General features: G+C 54.7%; 7 protein-coding genes across 7 annotated transcripts; 3 read left to right on the top strand and 4 right to left on the bottom strand.

Moving 5' to 3' along the window:
- Positions 1-208: 208 nt before the first annotated feature.
- Positions 209-2,823, top strand: J4E86_007032 (uncharacterized protein; the record flags this gene model as incomplete). Its single annotated transcript, XM_051447554.1, has 2 exons — positions 209-229; positions 283-2,823. The coding sequence occupies 2 exons, from the start codon at positions 209-211 to the stop codon at positions 2,821-2,823; spliced, it is 2,562 nt and encodes an 853-aa protein (XP_051301152.1).
- A 378-nt stretch (positions 2,824-3,201) lies between these two features.
- J4E86_007031 (uncharacterized protein) lies at positions 3,202-4,776 on the bottom strand (the record flags this gene model as incomplete). Its single annotated transcript, XM_051447553.1, has 2 exons — positions 3,202-4,034; positions 4,086-4,776. 2 exons carry the CDS (start codon positions 4,774-4,776, stop codon positions 3,202-3,204), a joined length of 1,524 nt encoding a protein of 507 aa, XP_051301151.1.
- A 412-nt stretch (positions 4,777-5,188) lies between these two features.
- On the top strand, positions 5,189-6,454 carry J4E86_007030 (uncharacterized protein; the record flags this gene model as incomplete). Its single annotated transcript, XM_051447552.1, has 1 exon — positions 5,189-6,454. The coding sequence occupies one exon, from the start codon at positions 5,189-5,191 to the stop codon at positions 6,452-6,454; it is 1,266 nt and encodes a 421-aa protein (XP_051301150.1).
- A 669-nt stretch (positions 6,455-7,123) lies between these two features.
- J4E86_007029 (uncharacterized protein) lies at positions 7,124-10,339 on the bottom strand (the record flags this gene model as incomplete). Its single annotated transcript, XM_051447551.1, has 2 exons — positions 7,124-7,861; positions 7,913-10,339. 2 exons carry the CDS (start codon positions 10,337-10,339, stop codon positions 7,124-7,126), a joined length of 3,165 nt encoding a protein of 1,054 aa, XP_051301149.1.
- Positions 10,340-11,224: 885 nt separating this feature from the next.
- Positions 11,225-13,123, bottom strand: J4E86_007028 (uncharacterized protein; the record flags this gene model as incomplete). The annotated part of the gene is made up of 2 exons (XM_051447550.1): positions 11,225-12,826; positions 12,872-13,123. 2 exons carry the CDS (start codon positions 13,121-13,123, stop codon positions 11,225-11,227), a joined length of 1,854 nt encoding a protein of 617 aa, XP_051301148.1.
- Positions 13,124-14,221: 1,098 nt separating this feature from the next.
- J4E86_007027 (uncharacterized protein) lies at positions 14,222-14,688 on the top strand (the record flags this gene model as incomplete). The annotated part of the gene is made up of 2 exons (XM_051447549.1): positions 14,222-14,329; positions 14,422-14,688. The coding sequence occupies 2 exons, from the start codon at positions 14,222-14,224 to the stop codon at positions 14,686-14,688; spliced, it is 375 nt and encodes a 124-aa protein (XP_051301147.1).
- A 251-nt stretch (positions 14,689-14,939) lies between these two features.
- J4E86_007026 (uncharacterized protein) lies at positions 14,940-15,650 on the bottom strand (the record flags this gene model as incomplete). Its single annotated transcript, XM_051447548.1, has 3 exons — positions 14,940-15,127; positions 15,192-15,587; positions 15,635-15,650. The coding sequence occupies 3 exons, from the start codon at positions 15,648-15,650 to the stop codon at positions 14,940-14,942; spliced, it is 600 nt and encodes a 199-aa protein (XP_051301146.1).
- Positions 15,651-16,064: the final 414 nt, after the last annotated feature.

The following is a 16,064-nucleotide window of genomic DNA, read 5'->3' as shown; positions in this document are numbered from 1 at the left end:
TGTCGGAAGCTGGAGGAAGAAAGTTGGGTAGCCCAGTTCGAAATTCATGTGCGGGCGCTAGTGTGGCCGCCAAGATCGAGTACAGCGCTAATGCCCCGCTCTATTGGCCCGCCTCTCGAAGCTATCGACATTTTCCTGAGAGCTACCAACTTGCGACAGCTGCGGCAGGTTTGCAAATTCAACCTTTTCCCTATACCTACTCGCAGCAATGGCACGAGGCGGCGGTCGCGTGAGTAGATACTGCATGCGCCACACATAGATAACGCCTACTGACTTCCATAGGGCGGTGGTCGCAAACCATTTCGCGGCAAGGGTAAAGGTCGCGGCGGCGGCGGCGGCGGTGGTGGAGGACGTGATACTCGCTCAGAGCCATGGTCCACCATTGAGCGCAAGAATGAGCTCTTCGAGAGCTACTATCGCATGGGAGGATTCTTGGAAGAAGCAGAGTTCGAGGAGATGTGGAAGGCTCTCCAGACCGATCTGCCCAACAGTTTCCGCTTTACTGGCACCAAGTCCGATGCCCTCGCAGTGCGCGAAATCTTCAAGCAGCGCTACATCCCGGCGATCGCATCCAAGCAGTTCGAAGGCAAGCCCGTGTCGCCTCCCGAGGCAGTTCAGGCCTTCCCCGATGAGCTTGTATGGCACATGAAGACGCACAAGAAGGTCATTCGACGACATGCGCCCTTTGCCGATTTCCAGAAGTTCCTTGTCGCCGAAGCCGCGTCCGGAAACATCAGCAGACAGGAGGTTGTCAGCATGATACCGCCACACTTTCTCGACGTCAAGCCAGGCATGGTAGTCCTCGACATGTGCGCAGCACCGGGAAGCAAGTCGGCACAATTGGCTGAGATGATTCACGGCGATGAGGAAGAGCGCGTACAGCGGGTAGCGAACGGCGAGTCGGTCGACCTTAGTCAAGACGGTGACTACAGCGACGACGGGCGCTCAACAGGTCTTCTTATCGCGAACGACTCCGACTACAAGCGCGCGGGCATGTTGGTCCATCAGGTCAAGCGCCTTAACTTCCCCAACCTCATCGTAACCCAACACGACGCCTCCATCTTTCCCTCGATCGAACTACCCAGCGATGGCCAGAGGAAACAATACTTGAAGTACGACAGGATCTTGGCCGACGTGCCTTGCTCTGGTGACGGAACAGCCCGCAAGAACCCGAACGTATGGCAGAAGTGGACGCCTAAGGATGGTCTTGGTCTTCACGGACTCCAGCTGCGCATCCTCTTTCGAGGACTTCAGATGCTCAAGAAGGGTGGCCGCATGGTCTACTCAACCTGCAGTTTGAACCCCGTGGAGAACGAGGCTGTCGTCGCAGCAGCCATCGAGGCTTGCGGTGGTAACTCCAAGGTCCGACTCGTGGACTGCTCAGACCACCTGCCAAACCTCAAGCGAAAGCCCGGTCTCAACGTGTGGAAGGTGCTCGACACATCGTCAGTCACTGCCGGAGGAGAGAAGACCGCTCACATGTTCACCAACTGGGAAGCCTACCAAAAAGCGAGGGCAAAGTACGAGGCCGAAGAGCCCGAACGTCAGTTCTCCACCAAGGTCACTCCGGGATGCTTCCCCCCTGTACCGAAGTCCGAGGAAGAGCGCATCCCTCTTGAAAACTGCATTCGTGTTTACCCACACTTGCAAGATACTGGCGGTTTCTTCATCGCCATCCTTGAGAAGGTGGATGACATCAAGATTGCGCAGGTACAGAACCCAGAGAACTTGGCCAAGGCACAGAGGTCGCACGCCAATGCCGACACAACCACCGACTCATCGATCCCCACTCCTGCTGAGAACGTGATTGAAGCCGACGCCACCAAGACAGAGTCTGCAGATGAGACCTCTGAGACGGCACCCCTGAAGCGCAAGCTGGAGGAGGATGAAGACACCGAAGCCCCAAAGAAGGCCAAGACCGAGGACACAGTCGCTGAGGCAGCTCAGACACCAGACGCAAAGCCCGCCACTAACGGCTCAGCTGCCCGCTTGAAGCCCGAGAACCAGTCGCAAGCCAAGGAGTACTTTGAGTACCTCCCCTCTGACGATGCAACCATCGCCTCCATCATGAACTTCTTTGGCATCGACGATCGCTTCCCACGCGACCGCTTCATGGTCAAGAACAAGGAGGGTCTCTCCCTCAACAAGATCTACTACACTTCCGATCTGGCCAGGACTATCCTCACACTCAACAAAGACCGCGGCATGAAGTTCATACATTGCGGTGTCGTCATGTTCGTCGCACACAAGATCAAAGACCAGGATCGTACGCAAGCACCATGGAGGTTACAAAACGAGGGTATCCGTATCCTCGAGCCATGGGCAAGGAAGCGCATAGTCAAGCTAGAGAAGAAGGAAACTCTTCACCAGCTCATCCGCGAGATGTTCCCTAAGCTACCCAAAGAGGGCGACACCGGCCTCGGCGAAGTCGGCTCGCAGCTTCAGCAGATGGACGTGGGCTGCTGCTTCATCCGCGTCGAGAAGGACGACGAGAAGGGCATTCCATTCCGCATGGTACTTCCTCTCTGGAGACATCCCGGCAGCGCCAACCTCATGGTCGACAAGGACGACCGCAAGGCCATGCTGCTTAGGTTGTTCAACGAGAAGGACACCGAGATCATCAACCACGTTGCCGACAAGGCCAAGGCGGAGCAGCAAGCCCGCGATGCTGAAGAGGCAGGCGAGGATGATGCCAAGGTGAAGGATGAGGGCGATGTTAGTGACGGCGAGCAAGCCACAGAGGCCATGGTCGCCGAGGAGGAAGAGGGCGCTATGAAGGTTGAGGTTGAAGACGACGACGTGAAGATGGAGGGTGATGCTTAGGCGTCGTCATCTCTTCATGGCGGAAAAGTCATTATTAGAGCATTCTGGCTTTGGCTCATTATCTGGTTCGCATTTGGGTTGGCGTTTTATCTTTTCCTAGGTATCATCTAGAGCTTAGCTTCTTACTCTATCACGCATATATATGTATGAATGTCATGATGCAATCGTTCAACACTTCAATCATACTCGAGTACATGTCCTGAAGCTCTCTTTTTATCATCTCCATAAACGTGTATTACAAGGGGTATACCAAATAAAACTACAAAACATACTTTGAACTCCCCATCCCTTCCCTTCCCCATCATAAACCCGCGCTCGGAAATCGAAACAAGGATAAACCACACAGACTCACGCAAAACGATACCTCAAAAAGCCCACCTAAGACTTTTCTTTATCCCCCGCTTTCGTCGCAACACTCTTCCCGCTCTTAACACTCTTCCCACTCTTCATACTCTTCAAGCTCTTCTTACTCGCACTACGCTTCAGCTTCGCTTTGAGTTTACTCCATTTCTCTCTTAGGCCGCCGTCTTCATCCTCCTCAGTATCCTTTGGCCGCTCGACGCTATCGAAACTGCCGCGCGGATACTCGAGCTCGCTGCCAATGTCCACGCTATCGTTGTTTCGGGCATGTTGCTGGTGTGATTTGCGTGGTGTTTGTTTAGACGGGGTGTGGATGCCAGAACCAGAGGTAGAGATGTCTTTGTGACGACCGAGAAGCATGAATTGGAGGGTTTGCCAGGCGGGCATGTTGGCGATTGGGCTGTCTTTTTCGTTGGCTTGGACGTCGGCGTTCTTCCAGGGGCAATGTTCGCGGTGGGACTCCAAGAGATTAAGTCGCAGACTCTCAATCGGCACATCTAGTTTCTTGCTCATTTCTGTGAGGCGCGTGGCGGAGGAGAGCCACAGACCCAGGCGCTGGAAGCAGTGGTTGCATACTGCGAGGGAGATGCGTGATTCGGAGACGCCGGTCCAGCCGAAGAGGGCGAAGATGAAGGCTACGGTGTCGCTGGGGGAGAGCGGGGGTTGGGTGCCGGAGGATGTGAAGAAGGAGGAGGGGATGCGGGAGAGGATTTGTTGGATGGGTGGGTCGGGGTAGGTGATGTGTTCGAGGAGGGGGAGGTCGGTGGCTATGGCTTTGAGGAAGCGGTATCGGTCGAGGAGTTCTGCTGAGCTCTTGGTGCGTGATGCGATGGGGATATGGTAGATGTCTTCTGTTTGGGGTATTAGTCGTGTTACCGCTCCTACTGTGCGTGTCCTCATACCTTGACACCCTCGCTTCCTCCACAGGCAGTCATCCGAATGTCCCTCCACAATGAGGTCCTTGTATCGCTCTATCAGAGCGTCGTCGATGTCGAAAGCCAGATCTTCGCTCATCTCCAGATCTTTCCCGTTCGCATCTTTCCGCTTCGGCCTCAGCTTGACCGCAACACGGTTCTCGCATCCACCCTTGCAGGCTACTGTGTTCCAGATATCGCAACTCCAGCCCCGCTTCGCCCACTCGACCTCGTTGATCGCATCTGGCTTGGTCGTCCACTTCCTCACGTCTGCAAACGTCTTCAGTCGCTCGAGGAAGTGCTCCTGGCTGTATGGCTGGAAGTTGGGTGCTTTGCGCGGCGTCGAGGCTTTTGGTGTGACTACAGTTTTGCCTACGACCTTGATAGTCTTTTCCCTCCGTGGGGTCATAAGCTGTTCCTTGAGCTGCCGTATGCGCTCCTGCCCTTCCGATATGCCTCTCTGGCGCTCCATGCTCAGGTTTGCGCTGCGCGGACGCTTGTTCGGATGTTCAGGGCTGTCTGGTTCCGAAAGCGCGGAGAGGGACGCGGTCGATGCATTTGACTCTTGGAGAGTGCTCGCAAGAGAAGTCGTCGAGTTGCTTGCGGTGAGGTTATCGAGGAGCTTGTGGAACTTGCGCTTCGTGGTCGCAAGCGCAGGCTGCTGCTCTGTTGAAGTCATTCCGCCGGAGTGAAAGAGTTCGCGATGATTCGGGTAGAAAGACGGATCGTTCGGGTGTGATTATTGGGATGCGCGCGTCGTAGAGTCGTGTGTCGATCTTTGTTTACGTCTACTCGAGTCGAATGCCAGGTGCGTCTATTCACTCAACATCGATCGGTCGTAGTCGAAAAGATATGATAAAAGCTGCACTTCATCAGAAGAGACCGCAATCTCGAATGTCTGTGCACTAACAGCAGTTGAAAGCCGTTGATGAGAGTGTTGTTGCCATGGCGGCGACCCGATTCCCCATGCAGTAACCTCCGCCCGCAGTGCCAAGGCCAGCGCCAGCGGGCTGCGTCGCGTCAACCCACCGACGTGCAGAACCCCACCAAAGCGACAAGGAGGGGCTGAAGATTGTTAGTGTTAGCGTTCAATGCCCACCCAAATTGCGCCATCAAGATTCTTCCTGCTCGCACTCGTCATCCTGGCTATCTCACTCGTCAATCCATCGCTGTTCTCTCGCAGTGTCGCTCGTCTTTCTCAATTGAAACACCACATTCACCCGTCCGCCGCACTGCATACCTCACAGCACGTACACTTACACACGACCTCGAATCGAAGCATACACACCATGGCCTACGAAAAGGAACTGGAGATCGCTCTCCTCGCCGTCCAACGCGCTTCCATCCTCACAAAGTCCGTCTACTCGAGCCACTCCAAAGGCACCCTCTCCAAGAGCGACTCCTCGCCCGTCACAATCGGCGACTTCGGCGCACAAGCGCTAATCATCGCATCGATAAAGCACGCCTTCCCCGAAGACGAAGTCGTTGGCGAGGAGGACGCCAATGACCTCCGCAAGAACGACTCGCTCCGCGACCTCGTCTGGGACCTCGTACAAGCCGCAAAGCTCTCCGACAGCAGCGCAGAAGAAAAGATCGGCGGACCCATCAAGAGCGCAGACGCCATGCTCGCAGCACTCGACCAAGGAAACAGCGAGGGCGGAAACAAAGGCCGGATCTGGGCGCTCGACCCCATCGACGGCACAAAAGGTTTCCTGCGCGGTGGACAATACGCAGTCTGTCTCGGTCTCCTCGTCGACGGCGTCCCCACCGTCGGCGTAATCGGGTGCCCCAACCTGCCCGTCGACGACCAAGCGCCCCTCACCACAACCACCGGACAAGATGCCGACGACAAAGAAGGCAAGGGCGTGCTCTTCGGCGCTGTCAAGGGACAAGGTGCTACAAGCCGCCCCCTCAGCGCCGGCGCCCTCACACAAGCCAACCCCATACAAATGAAACCCCTCTCCGACGTCACCCAAGCCACCTTCTGCGAATCCGTAGAAGCAGGCCACTCCTCCCAAGGCGACAACGCAGCCATCGCATCCAAGCTCGGCATCACCAAGCCCTCCGTACGCATGGATTCGCAAGCAAAGTACTGCTCCATTGCGCGTGGAGCAGGTGATTTGTACCTCAGGCTGCCGGTGAGCAAGACGTACCAGGAGAAGATTTGGGATCATGCGGCGGGTGTTGTGCTCGTGCAGGAGGCGGGGGGTGAGGTTAGTGATGCGTATGGGAAGCCGCTTAACTTTGGTCTGGGCAGGACGCTTAGGGAGAATAAGGGTGTTGTTGCTGCGCCTAAGGATGCGTTTAAGCAGGTTATTGAGGTGGTTAAGGAGGTGCTGTTGAGTAAGAAGGAGTAGGGTTATGTTTGTTGATGAATTATATGATGATTATGTGTACCAAGTTATGCTGCTTTAGTTGTGATGTCCTATGTTTTGCCGTCTTGGAAAGCTTCATATAGAGTGCTATCATGACGAAGTCAATATCACGCTTTTTGCTCTCGAAAGACATTGCGAGTGGAACAGTCACAATCAACCACCAATACTCATGAAAAGGTTCTAGCAGGAAACCCACGTCCAAAACTTTCATTGAACTACCCCAATACTCTAGTTGATAAAAAAAGAACGCCACAATGCGGAACCATATAGATACCCACAAGATATCCCTCCCTTACTATACCAAACCATACCAGCCTAACTTACTCCTACTCCAGTTCCAGCGCCAATATACCAGTAAAATACCCTCCCATTTCCCCACCAGCAAAAGCCCTAGTAAAGCGTAACTAAACTTCCCATTTTCGAACCGTATTTCCTTCCCGTTGGGTATCACCTGCTGTAGATCCTCCGTCGTTTCTTGCTCCGTAGAGACAAGTTTGTCTCCTTAGCCTTTGTTTACTCCGTTAAAGTGCAATTTGATATTTCTTCTCTCCGTTGTGGATGATGTTGGAGAGGTGTTGATGAAGTGAGCTGTATGAGCGATGCGTTGCTTTCGCGTGTTGAGATAGACTGTCGAAGTTGTTGAGTGGCGACTCATGCTGTGAGTGTAGTCGTAGGCGTGAGGATACCGCCGCCTAGAGTATCGTCACCGGACTCATCGACAAAGGTGCTTTCGGCACCTGCGTCGAGCTCGTCGGTATCTATATCCGCCTCTGCACCGGTGTCATTGACTTCCTCTGTCTGTCCTTCCTCACTGTCATGCTGAACGTGTTCAGCCTCGACGTCTACCGGTAGATGCAGTATATGGGCACTCATTCCTGGCACAGGAGTAAGGTGCATCTGCGCTAGTCCTTGCTGAAGTGCTTCGACCTCCTCGTTTACGTCTTCAGTCATCTCGACGTTGTTCTCTTCATCGTCAGAATGGTCGTAGGCAGCGTGGTACGGCGAAGGCCCCGACGCACTGATGGTGGTCAGGTTTGCGGGTTCCTCCATGACACCGAATTCTGTTGTCACGGTGATAGAGTCCGGACTCGGGATGGGTAGTTCATGTGTATATGATGAGGGGCTATCCATGGTCGGGTTGACAGTGCTCTCATCGTAGACTGTTGTAAAGAACTCGAACATCTGTCCAGCCAGCTCATCTGCTTGCCCGCGCTCTTCCTTGTCTTTCCTCTGCTTGGCGATGGCACGAAGTTGCTCTTCTTTCTTTTGTTTGATCTCCGCCTCAAGCCGGCATTTGGCACGGACGTTGGGTTTGTGTGTGCATGTCGGACAGTGGTAGTTGACGGTGCAGAAGGTGCATGTGCAAGTTGGATTCGATGACGCGCATTGCTAATGACATGTTAGTGATCTGTCATAATCAGATATTGGTAGTAAACTTACATCGCAAACAAGAACCGCACACTCCGAGCACTCCTTGAGAATTGCTGGACACTGTGGTCGGACATCTCCTGCGGGTCTCGGATACTGGCAAAAGTATGCACCACAACCACTCCACTGAACGGGATGCCGCGGGTTACACGGTAGGGGAAGAGGATTTGTGACAGGGTGATTGATGGGAACGCGTTGCGAATTCGGCGGCCAAGCACTTGTGGGTCGACCGCGGACGCCAGACACGCTGAAGGAACGCGGACGCCCAGAGCTGATGGGAACAAACGACAGCGAGGTGGCAAGTTGGAAAGGCTCGGGATTTGAAATAGAATTGAAGGACGTTGTGGTTGACATGTCGATTGACGAGTGCTGGGGAGCAACCATGATCTGCGATTGAGACATGGGTGTCTCGGACGATTCAGACTCATTGTCACCTGTGGAGTAGAAGTCTAGATGCGATGACGATGCTGTGGGTGTGCGTTCAGGATCCGGTGTACTGGCCCGATTTGGGTTGAACTCGGGTATGACAAGGCGTTGTGGCGGCTCGTTATGCGACCGCACATGGTCCCGCTCTGTATGCAGGTCCCGGTAGCCACACTTGCGGACCTTGAGCGCCCTGAAGTCATGCTCCTTGCATATGGGGTTCTTGCAAGCCCGACATGACACTTTCCACCGGAAGCTTCGATAGCAGTCATTACATAGCCCTCTCGGACATGTTTGTTGTTGTAGGTCAAGCGAGTCTTGCTTCAGGTACGACAGGATATCAACGTCTTCCCCAAGCACATATTCGTACAGGCCGTTGTTCTTCAACTCCCGGACGTAGTCCACGGGTCGAAGTGTGTTGCTGAAGTCCGGATCCTCATACTCCTTTGTGCGAGGTAAAGGCGCTGCGCGTATCTTATCCGCTCCTCGGCCACCCAGTCCAGTGCCCAGAACAGCAATACCGCCACCTCCAGAGAAGATGGGCTCAAGACAGCACCAATGCATGTTCAGTTTTGGAGGCTCGCGGTTCGCAGGTGGTACAGGCATACCGTTGTTCCCGTCTTCGGAATCAGAGTCGTCATCATCCTGTGCACCCTCGTTCATCAGGTTCGGTGATCGGCTTGCGCCTGGGGCCCACCAGAAGCGGTTCTGATCGGCCTTTTCCTCTTGACTCCGGTCTTCCAGTGGTCCAGAAGACCCTGACGCGTGTCCAAGTGTGCCGCCTAATGTGCTGCTGTTGCCAAAAGCCAGGTTTGCGAAGTGCCGTGTCTTGACTCGTTTCCTCGGTATCGGCCTGTTGAAAGCGCAGCTCGCACAGAGCGTCTTCCTGCAGCCCATGCAGTGCATGCGGACACTGCACGACTCGCATCGCTCCAGGATAGGATCGTTGCATTGGGCGCATTTGACCTCTTCAACAAAGGCAGTGTGGCTCCTCCGCTCGTGCACTGGGACATGTTTGCCTTCTCCGGCGGAGTTCCCGTCTTCGGGACCGAGTGGCTCGCCATCTTCTCCTGTCTCGGCAATCTCCCATAGTCTGCCATCGTGTTCGCCCAGCTTTGTCGTGCCTTCTACCGGGCCAATGCGGTTGCTCGATCGCCATAACCGGTCAAAGGGTACCCAGACTTCCATGTTCTGGGGTCCTGCTCTTCCGGCGTGGTAGTCCTTCCTCCGGTTGCACCTGCCGCCCGGAGTCGGACACCACGCTGTATCTGTCCATATCCCCAACTGGTGGCATATCTCGATGAGCTGGTGGGTGGGATCGGAATCGGAGTCTCGCCGGATGAGGGAGGAGGGCAGATAGGGCCGCCGGCGGTGGTGTCGACAGCGGTAGGTGTATAGGCTCTTCAGAGCGAGGTCCTTCTTTATCCAGGGTGCGTCCTTGAGTGTGTAGGGTTCGAGGAAGGGCACGATGTGGTACTTGATGGAGACGTTCTTGCAGCCGCGGACCGACAGATGCTGGAGGGTGTCCTTGCGCGGGCCAACTACGTCGCCGATGAGCGAGACGCCAGCCACGGCCGTGTTGCAGAGGTCGAGACTGGTCAACCGTGACCCGTTTGGCAATATGGTCTGTATGAGGAGGGCGTTCAGCGAGTAGGCCTTGGACTGGCGTTCCCGGTTCTCAGGCGTCTCGTTGCCGGGCGAGCCCACTGCGACGGCGGGCTGGGGCAGGCGGAAGGAGAGCGTCTTCCAAGCGAGGGGGTACTGCTGCAGGAAGTGGCGCAAGTGACGTGATGTGTGGTAGAGTTCGAGGAGGGTGACGGTGGAGATCTGGGCGAGCAGCGACTCTAGGACGGGCGGGTACGAGGTGATGATGGACTCGAACAGGCTGAGGGCGGCTCCTGGTGCGGCGGCGTGGCTCACTGCTATCGTCTCGGTGTGCGTCGTCGCGGCTTTGTCGCCATGGCGGGTGGTGCAGGCCCCGAAGTCGCCGTGGCCGCCGTGGATTATCGTGCTCATGCTGCGTGGGTGGTGGGTGACGGTGACGGTGTCTACACAATCACGCCCGGGGAGGAGAGAGCAGCAACATGCACGGGTGGAGCGCGTTGAGTCGTGTCGCGCAAGCGAAGATGGTCGTGTGAGATGGCTTGGCCAGCCGTCGGTCGCAGGCCAGGGTTCTTAGGCCAAGATGAAGGCGATCCGTTTGCCGTCGCCGGGCGATCTTTGTGCCTCACCGATAGCCAGGTGCGACTAGCAGTACCATCTTCACTGTTACTCGGCTCACGCTGCCGGCGACTTGCTCAAAGACGCGAAACTTGACGTGCCAAGCTGAGACTTTGATAGATATGCATTCGGCCCTCCTCACCCTCACGCCGGCGCCAACCAGCCTATCAGCCAGCGGCACATTGCAGTCCCTCCCTCAGCCTTGCCGCGACAGCCCTCTGCCAGCTCAACACGGTGCATCACCTGGCGACACTAGTGCGCGTTGCTTTTGCCTGTTGGCAGACACGACACTCCAATTCCATTCGCCTGTGCGCGTCCATAATCACATCATCCGCGCTTGCTGTGCGACTGCTACTGAAACCCCTTTACCCCGCTGCACTGTGCCAATTCGCCACCCTCAGCATATCGTGGCAGGAGAAACAACACCAAACTAAAAATATTACATAGGCTACGCTAAGAGGATATCAAACAAAGTACGCCAGGTAGGCCCTTGAGCGAAAAGTTATTGGCCATACGCTCGTGCCCACAACATATTCCAACAAAAAACAAAGACAAAACGCCGCAGGGACCTCTTGCGCTACTGAGTGCATACGCAGGGCAGCATGCGAAGAGCAAAGAGTATGCAGCAAAGTTGTGTCCCTGTCCTGATCATCTGCAGACTAAATATTCCAAGTACCATAATCAGAACACCCAATTGCCCTGCGTATCCCGATCTTCAAGCCCATCAAACAGGACAATATCCCACTGATCCTCATCCTCACCAGCCGGCGGCCACAGCGAATTATCAATGAATGAAAACACTGGAAGATGCTGTCCCGTAGCCGTAGCATTCATCAACTTGCCCGCGTCAGAATCAATGTCGAAAACCGGGCGTATGGGCAGCTTCATAAACTCCAATTCCACTGTCCCGAAGAAAGGTATCGTATGGCGGACTTTGCCACTAGGCTGTTTGCTCGGGTCCAGTGAGGAGAGGATCTTCTTGAGTACTATAGCGCTGCGTGCTGCGATTCTTTCGCGTGGGCTGGCGCTGGCGAGTTTTTCCATTTCGCCGATGAGACGACATATCATCGCAAAGTCTGTTCCTTTGGTCTTCTTTACTTCGACTTTGTCTTTTGTGCCTAGCTCGATGACAATGTCGAGGGTGAGTGTGACGGCGGCGATGAAGACTGAAAGCTCGGCGAATCGACAACAGGCTTGCGTGATGCTTGCGTTGCGAAGCGCGAACCATCTCATCAAGATGTTACGGCAGGCCTGTAACGCGGTGACCTTGGAGTACTCGTATCGATTGTCGAGATGTGCTCTGAGTAGGTAAGGCAGGTGGATGAATAGCTTCATCTCAAAGTGCCAGACTTGCACCATCAGTCGCTCCAGTGTAGCGAAAGACTCTGGCGACCTTGCTGTCGACGGTATATTTGGTACTTCCCAGAAGTCCTTGGGCATCTCCTTCATGGAAAATTCCAGCTGCTCGTCCAATGCCAGCGCTGCCGAATATGCCTGTGGCGAGACGTCGCGATCAAGCTCCGCCACTTGTCTTGTCAGGTAGTTGAGTTTCGACCGATGAACCAGATGTGGGCTGGCGTCTGCTGGAAGTGGATAGTCGTCCGCGCCGAACGGGAGGCGGAGATGCAGTCCTAAATACCGATCAATGTCAACGAAGTGGCGCCATATCGACTTGGCGTCCGAGATCGCTGGGATCGGGGGGTTCAGGTCGTCCTGCGCAATGATGCGCTGAAATCCCATGAGATGTGCCAGGCTTAGACCGCGCCGCACAACAAGCCATGACTGCCGTAACGAAGCACTGTTTAGATGGTAGAGAGCTAGGAGCAAAAGCACCTCGAGTCCATGCAACGTCATCATCTGCTCGTCCGAGGAGGTTACCAACGATGTCACCGTCGATACATAGTTTTGCATCGTCACCTCCATGTTCCAGATGCTCGAGAGGCGCGAATGGTCGAAATCGGGTGGGAGCGAGTTGATACAGATGGCCAGATGCAGCAATGTGCGAGCGATGATGATAGGTCGCTCTTGTGCCACAGCCTGCATACACAGAGCGTACGACTGCAAGTCGTTGTTAACATATATCTCTTTCGACGCCCGGTAGATGCCTTCTAAGATCATCCACCCGTTAGACGATTCGAAAATGATATCTGCATCGTGCTGTGATGGCAACAAGGCGGCTAGGGTTCGGTGAATGTTGTCGTAGTCTGAGGGCTGCCCCTTGCTATCTGACTTGTTGACCAAAGTACGAAGAGAGGGCGCTGAAGTCCATGTTTGCGCCCCAAGCTGACAACGTTAGTGTGGGCGGTAGGACGAATAGACTCGACTTACGATCCCATCGGCCAGTGAGGAAGTGCTATACGCATCGCTTCGCTGTTCCGATACATCCGGTTTGATGTCTTTCTCGGTAGAGCCTGAGGCAGTGAGGGCAGGGCTGTGCGGCACAGTAGTGGCGGCGCCTGCGGTGGCATTTTTACGACACACAAATCTTTCAAAAAGTTGTTCCAGTTTGCATAGCCTTTCTTGGATGTGGTTTGAGCATGGATTCCCGTCATCTATCCGATCCGATCCGGTATTGTCCATGATGGCGGAAGAGTTGAGGGTAGTTTGGCTCGCATTCCCGTGAACTTTGCGCTTCTTGCCTGTAGCATCTTTAGTAAGTAGTCCAGATAATGTATAAACGGATCCTAGTCTTACACTCCCAGCATGCCCGGCGTAGACTTCTCGAAGGCCGTTTCTTAGAAGTGTTACTCGCGTTACTCAATGATTCCATGATAGTCTTGGCGACAACAAACAATGAAGATGGTATGATTTACGGAGATCTGGTATTCCTGTCACAGGCCTATACCTGATAGGGGCGGCCATGTTACTTTCATAGCGGGGTGAAGGTGTTGCGATGGCAATGCTGATGTGGAGCTGACCTGTCGGACCGCCGGCCGGGTTTCGTCCGCAACGGATGCCGAGAATTCCTCTACTTTAGTGATCATACAGCTCCGGCGCTTGGTAACGGCAAGGGAGGCTCGCCCGAGGATATGGCCACCTTAATAAGCGTATCTCTGAACGGGTACGGTAGAATATACTCGTGTTTGATGCTTTTAGTGTGCTCTTATCCGCAGTCCTCGATTTCATAGGTACTTTGGTGTTGAGAAGTTCGCAATTTTGGATTATCGACATGTCGGCTCCAGGGATGCTCCGACGGATGATTGCACAACGCGACCAGTGCTTATGCGGCCTATCTCCGCCGTGTTCGAACGCACTTAAGAAAGCCACGCGCGTTGTTGACAAAGTCTGGAAAACTTGCCTCTCGGATACGGATATCCTATTACCAACATGTCGCTCAAGATCGTAATTTCTGGTGTCACTGGTCGCATTGGCGCACATGTGCTGCACCATGCGCTACAAAACCCGCTCGTATCGAGGGTCATCGCAATATCACGGCGGCCCCCACCCGGGACAGAAATGCACGCTAAGCTGGAGGTAGTGTTGCTTGAGGACTTTACAAAATACCCCGACGATGTGCTTGCGAAACTATCCGGGGCAGACGGATGCATCTGGTACCGAGGCACCTGCGTCATACTCCCCAACAACTGCTGACGTTCAAGGTGTATGACAACAACGGCTGGTGATCCCATGTTAGAGTTAGAGTATCCCAGGGCGTTTGCTGAGGCGTTTGCATCGACCATGCCTGTCGACTCAAAGCGCTTTCGGTATTTGCACTTGTCAGGCGGTATGGTGGAACGCGATCAGGAGAAGTCATTATGGATGAAAGGCTCGATGCGCAAGATCAAGGTAGGCGATTATTGTTCTTTTGTGATACCATGTGCGCAAATTGCAGTTAGAAAGATCCGGGGCAAGCTGCCAAACGTACTGACTCTGCATAGGGCCGAGGAGAAGTTCAAATGCTTGAATTCGCCAAGATGAATGAAAGCTGGAGAACGGTCATAGCTCGGCCAGGCATGGTGGTACAAAGAGGTAGTATTGTTGGTGAGGCTTCCATGATGATGGCTGGCTCTTCTGGCTCCTTCATCCGATTTGATGAGCTTGCGCTTGCACTCGTGGATGCGGTCGTACATGGCAGTGAGGAGCTGTTGCTACCTTCTATGCTCGTACAACGGGGCCAACGATTGGCAAGGGAGGCCACCGAGTGACCTGTTCAGTCAGAAACGAGGACGGTTACGGAGGTGGAGATATGTTGGATTCCATTTGATCCATGAATTGGAAGCGAAGGCCGGCGCCAAACTACCGCTTAATCTTCTACCCGCAGGATGTCTCCGCATCTGATCACTGTCAATACCGGGAAGGTTCTGCGTGTGCGCGTGACGATCGAGATCATCTATGTTCAACCGCTATCTGCTGGTATTCCCAAACTCCGACGCAACGTAACGTAGAGTGAGACCTTTCAGGCGTACATATCATCGTAGTCTTCTTCGTCGTCATCCGCAGGCGGTGGCGGCGGTTGTTTCTTCTTCAACAGTTCTTTGCGGTCAAGAGGGCATGTGGAGTTCAGCTTGAGCCAAGGTCCTATGCAGTCCAGGTCGAAGCGATGATCGTCGTGACAGGGCAGCTGGACTACGAGTGGGTACTTGTCTATGCAGATGCCATCAGCCAAGTCCTCAAGCTCACCATTGGCTCTTTGGGACGTGCGACGTACCTTCAAGGAATGGGTTCACGCAGATTGGGCAGGTGTCAGAAGGCTTCAGCGCTTTCTTCGGCACCCGCTCCAATTCATCCAGGAAGCTGTTTGGCACCCCCTTCAGTTCTGTGGGCGGATCGTCGGCATTCTCGCGGAGCATCTCGATCATACTCGCTAACAGATCCCCGTGTTCGTTGCTCTCGTCCGCCGGTCGTCCGCGCATGGTCTCGAAAGCATTGGCAAGCAAGCGGAAGGCCGCCGCCATGTTTTCGGGCTGCGGTAAAGCATTGGCATTTGTGTGCGCGCTGGGATCCGACGTGTCCACGAGTTCAAGCTGCGAGAAGAAGGTCGAGAGGTCTGGTCGGCGCGAGGGTTGCTGTGACTTGTCGTCTTCGGTGGAGATGTTGTGTTCGACTGTCTGGATTAGCTGTTGCGTTGCGCACACAGTCGCTCCTGCCTACCTTCGTAGCCCGACATGTTGGCGGTATTCCAGATGTCGCAAGTCCGGATTAGGGTTTGTGGTTTGGGCGGATGTCCTTGCCAGCTGAAATTATGAAGCTACGCGGAGTAGACGCGTCACAGCAGCAGCCTGAGACCCTGCAGTCTGGAAGGTGCGACCCCTCAGTTGTGGCGCAGGTGGCGCTCATCAGCCACACCATGACCCACACTGCATGACAATTCCACACTCCGCTTGTCCATCCCAGTTCTGCTCGCCATCGGCTTTCACTTTGGCCGCCGTCATTCTGCGACTGTCACATCGACGTGTGGCGCAGCCTAAGCCGCCACCCTCATTGGCGCTCGCACAGTCCGAAGACAAGCTAACACTAGGGGAAGCTTGTCCATGTGGTGTGCCATTCTTGCGACACGCGACACTGACGCGTTCGTTTGTAG

Source organism: Alternaria arbusti (assembly GCF_024043155.1).
Source record: "Alternaria arbusti strain BMP 1465 chromosome Unknown scaffold_9, whole genome shotgun sequence".
In the NCBI taxonomy this organism is placed as follows: Eukaryota; Fungi; Ascomycota; class Dothideomycetes; order Pleosporales; family Pleosporaceae; genus Alternaria; species Alternaria arbusti.
The sequence above is the reverse complement of the archived record's forward strand: the minus strand, read 5'-3'. Positions and strand labels throughout refer to the sequence as shown.